At 51.6% G+C, this 17709-nt stretch overlaps 1 protein-coding gene across 2 annotated transcripts; it reads left to right on the top strand.

The window, feature by feature from the left end:
• The first annotated feature begins 243 nt into the window (after positions 1 to 243).
• CXCL12 (C-X-C motif chemokine ligand 12) lies at positions 244 to 15099 on the top strand. 2 transcript variants are annotated; one of them, XM_023198549.1, is made up of 4 exons: positions 244 to 382; positions 4435 to 4552; positions 6550 to 6636; positions 11925 to 15099. In XM_023198549.1, the coding sequence occupies exons 1-4, from the start codon at positions 322 to 324 to the stop codon at positions 11938 to 11940; spliced, it is 282 nt and encodes a 93-aa protein (XP_023054317.1). In that variant the 5' UTR covers positions 244 to 321; the 3' UTR covers positions 11941 to 15099. The 2 variants fall into 2 exon arrangements, with proteins under 2 accessions (XP_023054317.1, XP_023054316.1); XM_023198548.1 differs by lacking the exon at positions 11925 to 15099 and adding an exon at positions 9227 to 9392.
• Positions 15100 to 17709: the final 2610 nt, after the last annotated feature.

A 17709-nucleotide genomic window follows, 5' to 3' on the forward strand; every position in this document is an offset into this window, starting at 1 on the left:
CCTGCGGTGCGTGGCCCAGCGGAGCCTGAGGTCAAAGGCTGGAGCGCACTGCGGCCACGGAGCACAGCGGGCGCGGAGGAGGGGCGAGGCGGAGGGGTGGGGGGCGCCGCCGAGGGAGTTGCGCCTCAGAGACCCCGGCCGCGGCCAGCACTCGTCTCCGGGCCCGCCCCTCGCCGTGCGCCCCGCCCCGCCCCGCCTGGCTCTCGCTTGTAAAGCGCCCGGCGCGCGCCTCCCACCGCCGCACTTTCACTCTCTGTTAGCCGAAGTGCCAGCTCTGCGTCCGGCCCGCGACCCGCGCTAGTCCGCCCGCCAGCCAGCGCCATGAACGCCAAGGTCGTGGTCGTGCTGGCCCTCGTGCTGACCACGCTCTGCCTCAGCGACGGTGAGTGCCCTGGGCGGGGAGGCCCTGGCAAGGGTCTGAGCTCCGGCTCCCGCCCGGCGCAGAGCCACAACTCCTCTGCTTGCGTCCGCAGTTTGAGCCGCCCGGCACAGTGGGGGTGGAGGCAGCTCCCTTCGCTGGGAGCTCCAGCGGTGTCGGGTCCAAAGCTACTTTTGCGCCGAGGCTTTGTGACCTGCAGAGAGCTACCGCCCGACCTCAGGCTGGCTGCAGAGCGAGGTCAGGCGGGACAACTGGGCAGGAATGCCCCGAGGGAGCGTTCGGGGCTGGCGCGGGAAGGCGCGGAGGTGGGGAGTCGCGGATCCCAGACCCCTGCCCGCCCACACCCCCAGCCATTGCATTCCCGCGCGGAGCTCGGTTTCCAGGGGCGAATGGGCTCAGAGGTCCCGCTGAGCACAGTGCTGGAGGTCGGGCGGTGCATGGTGAGAGTGCGCTTTGCAAAGTTCGCCTCATGCCGCCAATCGAGGCTGTGAGGTCCGATGCAGCCGCGCAGCCTCGGCTCCCTGCGAAGCCTATCCTCTCCCCACACCCTCGCGGGGCTCTGGGCCAGGCGCGGGCGGGCTGCGCGGCGCAGCTGTCGGGCTTGTGCCACCCGCCAGGCCGCGCTTCTGCACAGCTCCGCGGTCCGCAGCGACGCGGATCTGGGCGCGCGTCCAGCCTCTACCTCCCTGCCTCTTCTCGGGTTCACCTGAGAGAGGCCTAGGGACCCTCCGGGCCTCCCACGCCCCCTCCCCAGCTCCCCAAACACACCTGCAGACAGGCGCTTTTGTCACCAGCCGGCCAAGCGCTTTGCCCCTGAATGAGAGCTGCAGCAAAGTTCAATCTCCAAGGCCCAAAGCCACTGGGAACCGTGGTGTCCCGTTTCACTGGGAGAGGGCTTTTTTCTTTTCTTTCGCTGAAGAGAAACTCGCTGCCCTGTCATAGGACACCGCTGCAAACCAAAATAAACTATTGCCTCTGAACACACGAGACGAAACCCTGTGGCTCAGGCCGCTGCGCTTCCTTGGCTGCGAAGTTTCCTGCAAAGAGTTGAAGGACACCCTGAGTGCTCTTGCAGCCGCGGGCTGTGCGGGCCCAGCGCGCCTCAAGCTCTCGATTGGGTTCGTGCAGACGCGGCCCCGGCGTCCTCGCTGGCCGTGGACTGCGCGCTGATGTGAACAGGGCCAGCGCAGCTGTGCCGGGCAGGAGAGGTTGGGCCGCCCGGGGTCGTGGCGGACTGCCTGAGAAGTGTTCAGGACGCAGACTGAAGGCAATTGGGAATGTTTGTCGTTGTTGAAAAGTCCCTGGGGCAGTGTCTCCACACTGACCCCCAAGTCATGGGGCATGTTTCTAGATTTTATTGCTGGATATTCTTCTGTTCCTATCAGGGCTCTGGTTTGGGCGGTTATTGACTGAGTGGTGGGATGGGGGTGGAGGTGGCACAGTGCACCGCTCTGGGAAACGGTGCTGCCCCCTCCCCTAGAGGGCTGGAGAGAGGATTGGAATGAGGCACCCCGGTCCTTGAGTTATGGGTGCAGCTGACCTGGGGGAAGCACAGAGACGTGGGGTCCGTCCCAGACTCCTCTTGGCCTGGGAAGGGTGACATGGCCTTCAGTTGCCCCACTGGCAGCCAAGTAACCAGGGCAGGGGCCAGGCTCCAGGCAGGTCTGCTTCTCCTTGTACACATCGCCAGAATGCTTTTTTTTTCCCCCTCACCTCGCAGTGCCGGTGTTCCCTCTGGCCCCACGGTTAGTCCTTAAGCTGCAATACAGAGAGAGCTCGGCCGGGGGTCCTGCCCCTCCCCCACTGGCTGACTTCCGTCAGGCAGCTGGGCTCCTGGGCTTCCGGGGTTAAACTCAGGGTGGGCCCCCTTCCCAAGCCTGCTTAGAGGGGCCAGCTGGGCTCCTGTCTCTGCATTAGACTGGAAGGCTTTCTGAAAACTCCTGGAGCCAAGCTCACCGGGTCCCAAATCCCGGGTACCATCAGAGCCAGTCAGGATTCTTGCCAGTACACGGATTTACATCCAGAACGGTTGGGAAAGTTAGTCTTACTGACAAAAAGCTGGAGGAAAGAGCACATGAGGTGCACACGAAACCCTGTTCTTTTGGTAAGCACACCTGGGGGCTCTGTCACTTTAAAAAGACCTGTTGAAATTCGCAGCTTGACAGGCGGGCCTTAGGTCCTGGGAGTAAAAACAAGAATTGCTTTTGAAGGAAACGGATAATCCCAGGGGGTGTAGGGGGAGAGGAGAGAGCGCCTGTGTGTTGAGTTCTGAATAGGTTCTGATTTCTGGCCTGATCACTGCTGCTTGGTTAGGGGAGCCAGAGGAGCTTCTCTTCTCTGGGCGCTGGAGAGTCACAGCCCCACCCACCCCAGCGGGGGCGGCTGCGGCATTTGCCCTTGGCTGCATACCTTCAAGCTCACTGTTGCTTGGGGGCGGGGTGGGGGGGCTTGTGCCTCACTACTGGGCTCCTATTCTCCTGTCCACCCCCAACCCACCCCCTGCCTCAGCTTGGAAGGGCCCAAAAGAAATCCAGGGAAACCTGGAGGCACAACACTCAGAGAGGAGCGTTTAGCTCCTCAGTTACCCAGGCTGCAGGCCTGGGCACTGGTGGTGGCTTTCCCAGGTGATCTGGTTACAGTGCAGTGCAGACTTCCCCTGCAGGGTCCCAGTGCAGCTGCTGGAAGGAGCCCCAGAGGTGCCTTTCTGGAGTTAGATCAGGTACAAATGTGAAGGCTGCTTTGGGTCTCTCCAGTGCTATGAGTCACCAGCAACCTGATGTTCGGCTTTCTCCTGGGTTTCAGGGAGTTGCATTTGGTCCAGGGGACAAGGAAGTGGGGGGACAAGTGGTCCCCTTTTCCTGCAACTTGGTGGCTAAATACACACTGCTGTTCCTAGTCCACATCATCCTTCAATTGATTGCAGCCTGTAGAAAAAAATAAAATAAAATGAGCCCCTTACTCAAGATTTCTTCCTGCTTCCCCAGCATTCTTTCCCAAAGGTGCAGAACTTTAGACAGAGGCCTCTCAGAACTTTGTAAACAGGCAAGCTGAAAAAAAAAAGAAAAAAAAGTCTCTGGACTAAATATTCTTGGACATACATTTAATCTCTGATGAAAGGATCCACAAGTTCAAATAATTTGGGGTATTAAGCGGGGCTTGGATACAGTCTGCAAGGAAAAAAGAAAAAACAAAAAGCACACACAAATCCCAGCCCTCCAGGGCTTGCAATTCTATATTTAAAGGTTGAGCAGTGGGTTCTGCAGGAGCCCCTTGCTAATTTACACTAATGAGTGTCAATTATGGCATTTTGTAAATTGGTGATTTTGTAAAGATCTTAATACAATTCCTGAGGCCACAGAATCCCTGCCTAGGCAATGAAAACCACATTTGACTCCAGCTCCACTAATCTCCAAGCCTTGGGGGAAGTGCTGGGCAGAAGGTGGGCCCTTGGCCTGCTCTCAGGGGACTCACAGGTAGGAAGCCAGCCAGGATTCTTTTGTGCCTTCTAGAGCTTTAGGTGAATGTGAGGAGGGGGCTGTGGGGTTGGGGAGGGCAGCATTCCTGAGCGCTACTGTGCTTCCTGGCTAGAGGCCTGGGCCAGAGGAGAGAGGCCAGAGAGCCTGGAGCCTCTTGTCCCCCTTCCTTTTCCCTGAGTAAAGAGGTCTTTCTCAGTTGTCCCTTGAGGAATTTATTTTACAAAGAGTAACTGGGAATCTCAGTACCTTGGACTGAAACCGTTATCTCCGATAATTACTACCTTTACCTTGAGACACTGAGCGGGTGGCTTCTAATTTAATCTCCCCCCTAATCTAGGGTCCAGCTCTCCCCAGGCCTGTTGGTCTTCTTGCCCTGTAGAAGCTGAGTCCGAGCTCAGCCAGAACTCACTGTGCTGCCTGAGGAGATGGCCTTTCCCAAAATGCACCAGTAACCTGGAACTCACCCCGGTGATGCCGTCTCTGGATCCTTAATGGCTGCACCAACTGCTGCAGACCCAGACACACATTACCAAAATCTGGCAGGGTACTCAAGTGCCTTGTTCTCCTTACCTCTTCTAGGGAAGCCCGTCAGCCTGAGCTACAGATGCCCATGCCGATTCTTCGAAAGCCATGTTGCCAGAGCCAATGTCAAGCATCTCAAAATTCTCAACACTCCGAACTGTGCCCTTCAGATTGTGTAAGTCTTGAACATCATGTAACGAACAAAGTTGCGTCTAACGAACATAGTAACATCTAACCCAAGTCTTGTTAAAGGTGTAGAAGTGGCATAAGCCAAGTGTCCAACCTTGAACTTGGCATAATTAGTGGCAGCTATTTTTACCATGAGGACCTTTAGTATGCCACCAGGCATGAATTTTAAAAGCTGCTCTTGGCCTGCACACCCTGCTGTGCTCGTGGTAGTTCTCTCTTCTTTCCAAACCTCCTTTCTTCAGCACAGCACAGCTAGATGCTGGAGAAACTATGGGCTTTGCCAGGGTTTTGACTGAAGCCTACTAAATTAGCCAGCCCTTAGTTAATAACAGTGATAAATTGCCTGCCAGTTTCGGGGTTCCGGTGCCCAACGTTAACTCACAAGACCTAAATTCAGTTTAAGTCCTCTTTAACCATTGGGTGAAACTTCAACATTTTCAGCTCACTTACCTGTATTTTCTCAAGTACAACATATGAGGTTTTGGTGTTATTTGGTGTGGATGGCAGCTGCTAACATTTGATTTTATTCATTTGGGAAACAAAGACCAAAATCACACATCCACAAGACAAGAGAATCTCAGCTGGGTGCAGAAAACCGCAAGAAGTGCACGAAGAAAGCCATGTGCTTAAAAGCCTATAGCTTGGCCCTCTCATGCTCACAAGGTCCTGTGTCTGAACACGGGGAAGCAAGGGCTCGGGGAGTCTCTTGGAGAGGATTTGATTGCTCAGAAGTCCTAGTGCAAAAAATGGAGTGGGGAGACAGCAGTTGGAACCAAAGCTGCAAATTCCCAAAGACTTTTCCACCCAACACCAACAGTTTTTAGTTTTGATTTTAGAAAACTGTTTTTAGTTTTGAGTTAACCCTTTACTGCCTTGAATGTGTTTGTTATTTACAGTATATTTTAGGGCCCTAGAAGATGAATGTTTTTTCAGTACTTTGTCTACAACATGATACTTTATCTCTTGTGAAGAGTATTTTAAAGATACTGAATTTAGCTAGCATGGACCTGCTTGCAGTTGAAGATGCCAAATACAATTCTCAGGTCTGAACAGACACTAAATTAACAATGGCAGGGCCTAGATTTGCACCCCAAAGTGGGTTGCTCCGAGCCACAGCCACGTCTGTAACCCTCTTCACCTAATGGACAGGCTGCTTGAAGACTCCCTGGGTGCCCCTGAGCCACTGTGCTGGGGCTTAGCTGTCCTCAAGACCCTTAAGTACTTGGGCTGTGTGACATTCCCTGGCACCTGGGGCTTTCTGGCAAGAGATCCAGAGAGATGAATCAGGCCTTCCCCAGGAATTTGCCTGTAGGGAAGCTCTTGAGAGTGTGAACTTAAAAACAAATGAGACCAAGAAACATTCAGTGAACTTGTAAAATCTTTCTAGAAACTATTTTCTGGTAAGCCACCTGCACTGCCCCTCTCCTCCCTGGCTGGTCACCCTCCCGGTCAGACTGCGGTGACTTCTGGAGGCCTCCTGCCTCCAGGCTTCCTCATGCCCATCCTTAAGTCGGCCCTATGTCTATCAAGATGACCCATCCAAATAAACTTCTCATCTGTTGCTCTCCATTCTCCCCTCCACAGGCGCCTAGAGCATCCTGTCCTCCCCTTCCTCAGTGTCCTCTGCGTGCTTTGATAACCCCCCTGGCGTATTTGCTTCTGATTTTCCCTTCTCCTTTATTTACTCTCCAAGCTCCTACTTACCCTTCAAAGGCAGCTCAAATGCTCCCTTACATGAATTCCCCCTGCACCGCCACGGAAAGACTTCTGTTACCATTTCCGTGTCTCTGCAATGGAACTTCCTGCACTGCCAGCGCCGAGCTTTCCCCAGCACACCGGGAGCACCTCTGGAGCCTGAGCATGCCAAGTGGAGCACGGGGTGCCAGCAAGGGCCCTAGATGGGTGTTGGGGGAGCGGATGCACACATTGCAGCAGCGCCTTCCTCCTGTGCAGCCGCACACTGTTGCCATTCTGTTTTCACAGAGCTCGGCTGAAGAACAACAACAGACAAGTGTGCATTGACCCGAAGCTAAAGTGGATTCAGGAGTACCTGGAGAAAGCTTTAAACAAGTAAGCACAACAGCCAAAAAGGACTTTCCGCTAGACCCACTTGAGGAAAACTAAAACTTTGTGAGAGATGAAAGGGCAAAGATGTGGGGGAGGGAGCCTTAATCATGAGGACCCGGTGTGTGTGTGGGGTGGACACATTGATCTGGGATGGGGCCTGAGGTTTGCCAGCATTTAGACACCGCATTTATAGCGTACGGTATGATATTGCAGCTTGTATTCATCCATGCCCTGTACCCGTGCACGTTGGAGCTTTTATTACTGGGGTTTTTCTAAGAAAGAAATTGTATTATCAATAGCATTTCCAAGCAGTTAGTTCCTTCATGATCATCACAATCATCATCATTCTCATTCTCATTTTTTTAAACCAACGATTACTTCAAGATCTGAATTTGGCTTGTTTGGAGCATCTCCTCTGTCCCCTGGGGAGTCTGGGCACAGTCAGGTGGTGGCTCAACAGGGAGTTACAAAAAGTATCCTTCCTCCAGACACTGAGGCTCCTGCAGCAGCGCCCCTCCCAGGAGGAAGGCCTCTGTGGCGCTCAGATACCAACCGGGACTGGGTACTGCCACTGCTTTCACCTCCTCTTTCAACCTCAATGATTGGCTCTGTGGGCTCCATGTGGAAGCCACTGTCACTGGGACTGTGCTCAGAGACCCCTCTCCCAGCTATTCCCACCCTCTCCCCGACTCCGAGAGCATGCTTAATCCCGCTTCTGCTTCTCATTTCTGTAGCCTGATCAGCGCCGCACCAGCCGGGAAGAGGGTGATCGCTGGGCCTTGTGCCCTGCATCCCTCTCCTCCCAGGGCCTGCCCCCCAGCTCGGGCCCTCTGTGAGATCTATCTTTGGCCTCCTCCCGAATGGAGCTGGCCCTGACCTGGGGATGTGTGATGGTCCCCCTGCTTACCCACAAAAGACAAGTCTTTACAGAATCAAACGCAATTTTAAATCTGAGCGCTCGCTTTGAGCGATTTGGTTTTGTGATTGCCTCTGAAGCCCACGTATGCCATGGAGGCACTACAAACTCTGAGGTTTCTGAAATCAGAAGTGAAAAAAATCAATGAATAAACCAGCATCTTGCCACTGCCCCCTCCTGAAGCCACAGCAGGGTTTCAGGTTCCAATCAGAACTGTTGGCAAGATGACATTTCCATGCATAAATGCGATCCACAGATGGTCCTGGTGTTATTTGTAACTTTTTGCAAGGCATTTTTTATATATATTTTTGTGCACATTTTTTTTAACGTTTCTTTAGAAAACAAATGTATTTCAGAATATATTTATAGTCGAACAATTCATATATTTGAAGTGGAGCCATATGAATGTCAGTAGTTTATACTTCTCTATTATCTCAAACTACTGGCAATTTGTAAAGAAATATATATGATATATAAATGTGATTGCAGCTTTTCAATGTTAGCCACAGTGTATTTTTTCACTTGTACTAAAATTGTATCAAATGTGACATTATATGCACTAGCAATAAAATGCTAATTGTTTCATGGTATAAACCTCCTACTGTATGTGGGAATTTATTTACCTGAAATAAAATTCATTAGTTGTTAGTGATGGAGCTCATAGACGTTTCTGGTTTATACAGTTAAGCCTGCCTGCGGTCAGGTGCCTGAGACCCCTTCTCACAGCCCATGTATGGGCTTTTTCTCACGAGCAGATTAGATCTGCAGCTCAAGTTTTTGGATCTTTTTTTTTTTTTTTTTTTTTTTTAAACCCAATTGAAATAGTAGTGCTGGTTTTCTGAAGAATAATATTTGACTCACTAATTCCTCTTCCCTCCCTCCTCCTCCTCGGTTCTCCTAACATCCCCATGTAATCCCCAGAGACTCAACCCTAGTAATATCAACCTTTCACATTTTCCCATGTAAAAATCCCATGACTCCAGGCCGTGGTTAATATCAAGCTTTCACAGGGACAGGTGGCCTCACCCCATAAATCATTAAATACCATTCAGCTTGAATCATTTTAATGTGACAGTCACGAGCCAGTTGCTCTAATAAAAATCTGCTAACCAGCTCTCTCCCTTGCTCTCCAGAACAATTGCATTCATTCCCAGGAGTGTTCACAGGCGTCTAGAAAGGGGAAGGTGGGACCACTGCCTTTTTTCTCCTCTTCCAAATGGCAGTCTGAACCTGGTGCCCACAGCCTCCAAATGTCCAAATGCAGGCATTTCTTAGAGAAAGCTAAGAGTTCAGCCCTGCATTGAGGAGAAAAAGTCCCATGAGAGCAGGGCAGGGCAAGGTGACAAGGACCACAACGGCCAGCCTGGCCCTGGGTGTACCCTGAGATGAGGATTCCTTGTCCCCAGTGGGAACCAGATTCAGGTTGGCAGATGGGCAGTCACTGTAACCCATTCACAAAGGTGTTCTAGGAGCCCATGGAACATTTGTTTGAATGGAAGGAAATGTCCAATTTATTTTAGTAAATCACTGATAAACAGTGCTTTGACCAGGGGCCTCCAGATCTGAGACTGAAAGCACAGTTTAACTGGTACATGGGCCAGTGTTAAATCGTATGCAGACTGAGACGAACTTTTGTTTATTTCCACATTATTAATGGTTCTACTAATTTTATCTAAGGGGGCGCAGAGAAGAAAAAGTGGGGAAAAAAGAAAAGATAGGAAAAAAGAAGCGACAGAAGAAGAGAAAGGCTGCCCAGAAAAGGAAAAACTAGTTATCTGCCACCTCGAGATGGACCACAGTGCACTTGCTCTCGGCGCTTTGTAAATTTGCTCGATCCTCCTCCAGAACAGACCCCCATGCAGACCGGGCAGGGTCTCAGACTTCCGTGGGGGAGCAGTGCTTTGCTGCCCTGCCAGCCACACCGGCTTCTGTATTTATGTGCTTTCAAAGGCCCTTATTGGTCTGCTAAGTTACGAAGAAAGTAGTTGTGCAGAGACTGGGGCAGGGGTCTGTGATGCAGAGCCTGTGTGCTCAGGACTCTGTCTAGAATAGCCTGGGAGCTCCAGGAATGCCCAGGTTTGCTGAGACCCTCAGCTCACCCTCCACTTCCTCTCTTAGAAGGCCCACGCTCACTGGGGAGCTCACCAGCTCCACACACTTGCAGTCTGCATTCCTGTGGAGACCAGGCTGTGGCCACCTGGCCAGTGTGCAGGGCAGCCTGCTAGCCCAGTAGAGGTGGCCTTGCCAGGAAGGGGGTGTGCCACCCCTCTGTGGCCCTCAGGAAAGGTGAAAACTGACTGACCCTCAGGGCTGGGCCCTAGCTTTTTCCAAATACCCATTGCCTTTCCCTCCACCACTCTACCACCTGGGAAGGGGCTTCTTCAGCCCCTCCTTCCTGGGTTGTGGGAGCGGCTTTATCCCCCAGCCCGGATGGGTTTCTGCAAACTGTGTGGGGTGAGCCGGAGGGAATGCTGCATTCTCAGAGAGCAGATGTGGAAATACTTCTCAGGGAGCTCCTTTTTGGGCAATTCTCTCTAGAGTCTTTAAACAGGTCCCCCACGTGGAGGACAGATGTGCTATGGAACTTTGCAAGGGTCCTGAATCCCTGGGGATCCCAGCCTGTCCCCTCCCGCCTCCTGTGTGATGGCGTGTGCTCCGGCTGCACAGCGCAGCTGCCTCAGTCCTCATTCATGGGAGATACCTTATCTGCCTAAAGCAAATGCCGCTTAAGCTCTAGAACTTTTCTGCACCCTCCGTCCCTGCCCATGTAGATGTATATGTGAGATTTTTTGCCAAGTTTCTCTAATCTGGACTGGGAAGATGGAAGAGCAAGGCCCCCATTTCAGTAGTGCTCTGAAAAAGGATGCACTGAATTTCTCAGTCCTTCTCCACCTCACATAAACACCTGCCCACCCTGCACCCCGAACCCGGGTCATAATTTTAATAAATGCAAAAAGAGGAAGTGGTTGGAGGATGGAGCACATGGAATTCAGGAGAAAACCCACCAAGACCCCTGCGTGTCAGACACACCCCGACCCGGAGTGCAGTGTCCCCTTGAGCTTTAATGAGCTCCCTGTGATCACAGCCATGCCTTCTCCTCCTTGTGGAGGCATCCTAGGATGCTTCAGCCAAAGGCCTTTGTTTCCAGCCACTATCCCTTTTATCTGGACAACTCTCCAGGCCTACGTTCCTCTTGCCAGCACTGGGGGTAACAGGCCTGAGCCCTGGATACAGGGGTGCCCTAGTCTTCTGCCCTCCCCACGTCTTAAGGCACAGGGCTGTTGGGTGGGCTGCCTGGGGCTGCCATCTTTCCCGTGGAAGCCAGTAGCTGCTCTGGTCCATGGGACTCTGACAAAAGCGCCCCAAGAGGGCCAACCTGTGCCCCCCTACTTGGCTGTGTTCTTCAGACTCCACATGCGGCAGGGCTCTGTGCCCGGGGAGGGGTGGCCAGTCTGTCCTGGTCAGCATGAAAAGCCGTTGGCTCCCTAGGGACAGAGGGCCCAGCTAAGGCTGCCTGAGGATACAAACTGCTTGCTGCAGTGACAAGCAATGCTGCCTCCCTCCTGTCACAATCCTGGGGAGCAGGGTCTGCAGGGACTGAGAGTGGGTCCCACCTTGAGAACGCATGCAAGGTCCGACCTGTTTTGATGTGACTGCACATGCCCTGGGGGCTCACTGTGGCCTACAAGTGGCTTATGAAGCTCCTGGGAGCAGGTGGTACACCCACTGCTGAAGACAGGGTCGCCGTGGAAGAGCAAAGAGCCTGACCGGGATTCCTGGTGGGTTGAAACTAGGAAGTGCTCACACCAGTCAGAGCCAAATGAGGGGTGCGCCATGGTCACTACTCTGTCCAGCATGCATTCCTCCTGGGAGGTCCTGGCCGCCTGTGCACCCACCCCTGTGCCACCTCCAGCAGCCCCACCTGGGGCCACCTGCAGTGGCATGGCCCCTGGCTGAGAGGCTCCGAGGGCGAGGGGTTACTGGAAGCCATGAAAGTGTCTGTTGGGAGAGCCGAGGCCAGGATGCAGGGCAGCAGCATCCTGAGCCTCAGTCCCACGCCAGTGCCGGGTAAGCAGTGTGCCCTGTCCGTGTCGTATGACCACTCTGATGGGCCTCTCTGTGCCTTCATGCGTCTGCCACGTGTCTGTTCTCTGCTTTCTGCTGTCCATGGGTCCTTCCGCTTCAGCCTGGCTGCGTCTCGCACTCCCCTCCCCTCTGCTGTCCCAGGGCCTCTGAAGGGAGATGCATGGCCAAGGTGGCAACTTGGAAGTAGGGAGTGGCCCCAGGGCCTCCACGCAGGCAGTCGCCCTGCAGGAGCCAGCTGGGTGTGGGGGGAACCTGCCTTAATGGTGTTTCCCTCTGTTCTTGTCAACAGGAGGTTCAAGATGTGAGAGGGTCAGACGCCTGAGGAACCCTTACAGTAGGAGCCCAGCTCTGAATCCAGTGTTAGGGAAGGGCTTGCCACAGCCTCCCCTGCCAGGGCAGGGTCCCAGGCATCACCAAGGGCTTTGTTTTGCACACTTTGCCGTATTTTCACCATTTGATTATGTAGCAAAATACATGACATTTATTTTTCATTTAGTTTGATTATTCAGTGTCACTGGTGACACATAGGAGCTTAGACTAAGGCCATTATTGTACTTGCCTTATTAGAGTGTCTTTCCATGGAGCCGCTCCTCTGACTCAGGGCTCCTGGGTTTTGTATTCTCTGAGCTGTGCAGATGGGGAGACTGGGCTGAAGGAACCTCACCCCCATGGTCAGCCCTAGGGTGGAGAACCACCAGGAGGGATGCCTGTGGGTGCCAGGACCAGTCAACCTGGGCAAAGCCTAGTGAAGGCTTCTCTCTGGGATGGGATGGTGGAGGGCCACATGGGAGGCTCACCCACTTCTCCATCCACATGGGAGCCAAGTCTGCCTCTTCTGGGAGGGCAGCAGGGCTACCCTGAGCTGAGGCAGCAGTGTGAGGTCAGGGCAGAGTGAGACCCAGCCCTCATCCCGAGCACCTCCACATCCTCCACGTTCTGCTCATCATTCTGTGTCTCATCCATCATCATGTGTGTCCACGACTGTCTCCATGGCCCCGCAAAAGGACTCTCAGGACCAAAGCTTTCATATAAACTGCACCAAGCAGGCAATGAAAATGTCTTGTGTTACCTGAAAACTGTGCACATCTGTGTCTTGTTTGAAATATTGTCCATTGTCCAATCTTGTGTTTTTGTTCAAAGCCAGCATCCTCCTCTGTGACCAATGTCTTGATGCATGCACTGTTGCCCCTGTGGAGCCGCTGAGCGAGGAGATTCCCCTTAGAGTGCAGTCCTGATCAGAGCCGTGTTCCTTTGGGGTGAACTACCTTGGTTCCCCCACTGATCACAAAACCATGGTGGGTCCATGGGCAAAGCCCAAGGGAATTTGGTGTGCACCAGGGTTGACCCCAGAGCTTTGCTGCCCCATCAGTGCTCCCTCACCTGTCAGTACCTTCAAACTAGGGCCAAGCCTAGCAGTGCTTGCAGAAAACAAGCATTCACAACTTGTTTTTGGTTTTTAAAACCCAGCCCATAAAATAATCAATCCTGGACATGAAGATTTCTTCCCAATTCACATCTAACCTCATCTTCTTCACCATTTGGCATTGCCATCATCTCCTGCCTTCCTCCCTGGGCCCTCTCTGCTCTGCGTGTCACCTGTGCTTCGGGCCCTTCCCACAGGACATTTCTCTAAGAGAGCGATGTGCTGTGCAAAGAGTAAGTCAACCTGCCTGACATTTGGAGTGTTCCCCTTTCACTGAGGACAGTCAATAGAGCTGTACTAAGCCACTTAAAATGTTCCCTTTTGACAAAGGCAAGCACTTGCGGGTTTTTGTTTTGTTTTTCATTCAGTCTTACTAATACTTTTCCCCTTTGATTAAAGACCCCAGTTTAAAAAAAAGTTAATGAAGAAAGTGGAAAACACGAAAGTCAAAGCAAGGACACTGTGTGTAACATGTCAGAAGTAGGAAGTAAATTATGGCGGCGTAATCTTGAATTGTAAATGTTTTTGAATTTAATAATCTGTAGAGTTATTAGTAACATGTGTTAAGTATTTTCATAAGTATTTCAAATTGGATCTTAGTGACAGAAGGCAAATCCATCAACCAAAAGTGTCCCTTAAACAAAAATTAAAATCCTCAATCCAGCTATGTTACATTGAAAGGCTAGAGCCTGAGGGATCTTTATTAGTTATAAAGACACAGAACTCTTTCAAAACCTTTTGAAATTAACCTCTCACTATAGCAGTATAATTGAGTTTTCAGTGGGGCAGCCATTATCCAGGTAATCCAAGATATTTTAAAATCTGTCACGTAGAACTTGGACTTACCTGCCCCCAATCCATGAACCTAGACCATTGAATTCTTGGTTGAGGAAACAAACATGACTCTAAATCTTGACTACAGTCAGGAGAGGAATCATTTCTATTTCTCCTCCATGGGAGAAAATAGATAAGAGTAGAAACTGCAGGGAAGATTATTTGCATAACAATTCCTTTGCTAACAATCAGCTCCTTGGTGGAGACTGCCCAGCTAAAGCAATATGCATTTAAATACAGTCTTCCTTTGCAAGGGAAAAGTCTCTTGTAATCCAAATCTCTTTTTGCTTTCAAACTGCTAGTCAAGTGTGTCAGGGAGCTGTTGACTAGGGATCCCTCATCTGTCCTGGGACCTGGTGTTGCCTCTACCTGACATTCCCTTGGGCTCCCAGTAACCTCTTTGGAGGCCCGCACTGCCAGCTCTGCATCAGGACCCAGAGGAAGGGGCCAGAGGCTTGTGGACTGGCTGTGTGTTGGGATTGAGTCTTTGCAACGTGTTTGTGCTGCTGTGTGTCCCCCTCTGTCCAGGCACTGAGACACCAGCGAGGAGGCTCCAGAGGGCACTCTGCTTGTTATTAGAGATTACTTCCTGAGACAAAAGGTTCAGAGCAGAGGGGCTGAATAGCAGAAAGTTCCCCTCCTCCCCCACCACCCACAACCTTAGATGTTCTAAGTCTTTCCATTGGATCTCATTGGACCCTTCCATGGTGTGATCTTCTGACTGGTGTTATCACCATGGGCTCCCTGACTGGAAGTTGATCGCCTTTCCCAGGTACTACACCCTTTTCCAGCTGGATGAGAATTTGAGTGCTCTGATCCCTCTACAGAGCTTCCCTGACCCATTCTGAAGGAGCCTCATTCCTGGGAAATACTCCCTAAAAACTTCCAAATCCCCTAAGCAGACCACTGACAAAACCATGTAGAAAATTTGTTATTTTGCAACCTCGCTGAACTCTCAGTCTCTGAGCAGTGAAGGATTCAGTGTTCAATGTGACGAATACTGTATATTGTATTGTTTCAATTGCATCTCCCAGATAATGTGAAAATGGTCCAGGAGAAGGCCGATTCCTATATGCAGTGTGCTTTAAAAAATAAATAAATAAGAAACAACTCTTTGAGAAACAACAATTTCTACTTTGAAGTCATACCAATGAAAAAATGTATATGCACTTATAATTTTCCTAATAAAGATCTGTACTCAAATGTAGCCACCAACAGTTTGAAATTAGTGTTACTACTTGGAATTTTCTGGACATGGTTTTTTTCCCTCAAACCCAAAACTGAGGGTTGTGTAATCCTGGCTACAGTGGTTCATGGAAAACAGGGCATTGTAATCATGCTAATCACAGCTGAGAACTCTGGAGGCATACTTGCCTCTTCTGGACAGCTGATCCTTAGCAGGGAAAGGTGCTCCCTTTTCTCTGAGTGTCTTTGGTTTTGCTAGAATTGCTTCTGAAAGGTCAGCATCTCCTCTATTCCACAAGGGATGGTTTTGTGCAAGCGTCTCAGGTATTTCCTGACAGCTATGAGGAGGGAAACCCACATTGCCCTTCTCAGTCCTGGGAGAATGCAACAGAGGTCTGGCCCTGATGATAATTGCTGAGGACCAATGCTCTGTGTGTTTCCTGCTCTGCACAGGGACCCTGCTGGAAGCCAGACACTATTCTGTCATCTAGCAATGACTAGCCAGCACTGTCCTGGACATGGGGCATAGGAGATGAGCCCGGCAGACGGACTCTGGTCCTCACAGAGTTCAGCCCGTAACACTCTCTAGCACATTCTCTGTCATCCACAGTCAACCTTGTTGGAAAGGAGAGGTCACCACGAAAGTTCCGAATGTCTGAGTCAGATTGTCTGGTCCTCCAAGCCCTCTTCCCCATTGGTCCAGATGTGATCTCATCATCCCATGCCAAACCTTCCCGCGACTTAATGAGATGGTCATCATGTGGGCGCTAAGTTGCAGATGGACTGGGAAAGGGAGAAGGTTTAGAGCAGGCTGGGAAGGGCAGCATGGTGTCAGGGGACCTGTGCAGGCTTCACAGAAGATCAGTAGACTGGGGCTTGCATCCCATTCACTCTGCTCCCTCTGTGATTTGAGATGCATCCCTTGATCTCTGTGAGTTCCAGTCTCCCAGCTGCAACACCGAAGCTTATCATTGCCAAGGGTCAGGAGGATTAGACTGGGAGAGTGTGTGGAAGCAGCTAGCTTTTGAGGGACAGGACAAAGCCCACCCCTCACCCCAAAAGTTCCCCATTTTGTTCCCTCTCTTCACTTCCTGTTTCCTGGAGTCCACAGAGCTAGAATAAGACCCACATCTGCCTCTGCTGAGCCCCTTAACAAAGCTCAGAGACCAAGGGAGCAGGAAGTGACCTGGAAGCTGAGCCTGCCCCTCAGATAAAGGATGGGGAGAAGTCACTGGGTCGTATCCCCTGTATCTCCAGCACACCACACTGCTATCCTAGCACTGAGAATCAACAACGGGCCAACCCTTCAAAATGACCTGGCATCAGAAAGAAAGCCTAAGTCCTGGCATGCTTGCATTGTCCCCTCATTTACTCGGCCAACAACAGCTGCGATGCCACTCCTGCACCGCAGGAGTGTGGGGAGCAAGACACACTCGCTCTAATTCCACGAAGCCGGCAGTCTGATGACTGCCATGTGAGAAGTGAGTATTTTCATAGATTGTGGTGTATTCAGGCATCAGGGAAGCATAAAACAGAAAAGACCCCTAATTTAGGCATCAGTGAGGATTCGCTTAAAAAGTGCTTGTGAAGGTGAGACCTGAGAAAAGTGGATTCTTTGGAGGGGTGGTCTACTGAGCCCATGAGGGCTGGCATGGAGAGCCCAGGTGGTATCCTCCTGTGAATTGGAAAGGGGACTTATTCTAGAAGCCGGAGGTGTAGCTCACACAGGGAGTATGGCACGGGGGACACAGGGCACTGGGTTTCAGCCTCCTCATTCCCATCACTTGTGGGAGGCACAACACAGCTGAGAAAGCTGGACCCCCACAGTGATGGGGTCCCCTCAGCACGGCTGATTGCATGAAGTGGACACGAGATGCATATTGCAGGCCAATCTGATTTTCTGTCACAGGAGTACACGGCTGTGATTCAACAGCATCAGGCTTTGCTCCCTTTCTCTGTGCCTGCAGCTGAGGACCGGGCACTCTGGAGTGTGGGCCGCCGGGAGACAGAAGCGGAAGGAGCCTCCACTGCTTGAAACAGATTCAGAGAAGTGGGGATGCAAGACCAGGAAGCCCTAGAGGGAAGCAACCTGTGGCTGCCCATGGAGGGCCTGGAGAACCTCGGAGGGCATTGGTCCCTGGTGAGGTCTGGCTGCACTCCCTGCCTTGGGTTCTGTGTGTTCCAAGTAAATCATCTTGGAGCTAAAATGAGGATTTCTGCTATTTACACTCAAATAATCATCACCAGGGTCAACTTGCAAGCTCCAAAGAAAGACTTAGACGAGCAGTCCTCAACCTTTTTGGCACCAGGGATTGGTTTCTTGGAAGACAATTTTTCCACGGACACTGCAGGGTGGGGTGAGTGTGGTTTCTGTATGAAACTGTTCCACCTCAGAGGATCAGGCATGAGTTAGATTCTCATAAGCAGCGCACAGTCTAGATCCCTGGCATGCGCAGTTAACAATAGGGTTCTCAGTCCTAGGAGAATCAAATGCTGTTGCTGATCTGACAGCAGGCGGGGCTCAGGCAGTAGTGCTGCCCCACCTACAGCTCCTGTCCTGCTGTGCAGTCCAGTTCCTAACAGTCCATGGACCCCTACTGGTCTGCAGCCTGGAAGCTGGGGACCCCTGATT

This window comes from Piliocolobus tephrosceles, chromosome 9 (assembly GCF_002776525.5).
Source record: "Piliocolobus tephrosceles isolate RC106 chromosome 9, ASM277652v3, whole genome shotgun sequence".
Lineage (NCBI taxonomy): Eukaryota > Metazoa > Chordata > Mammalia > Primates > Cercopithecidae > Piliocolobus > Piliocolobus tephrosceles.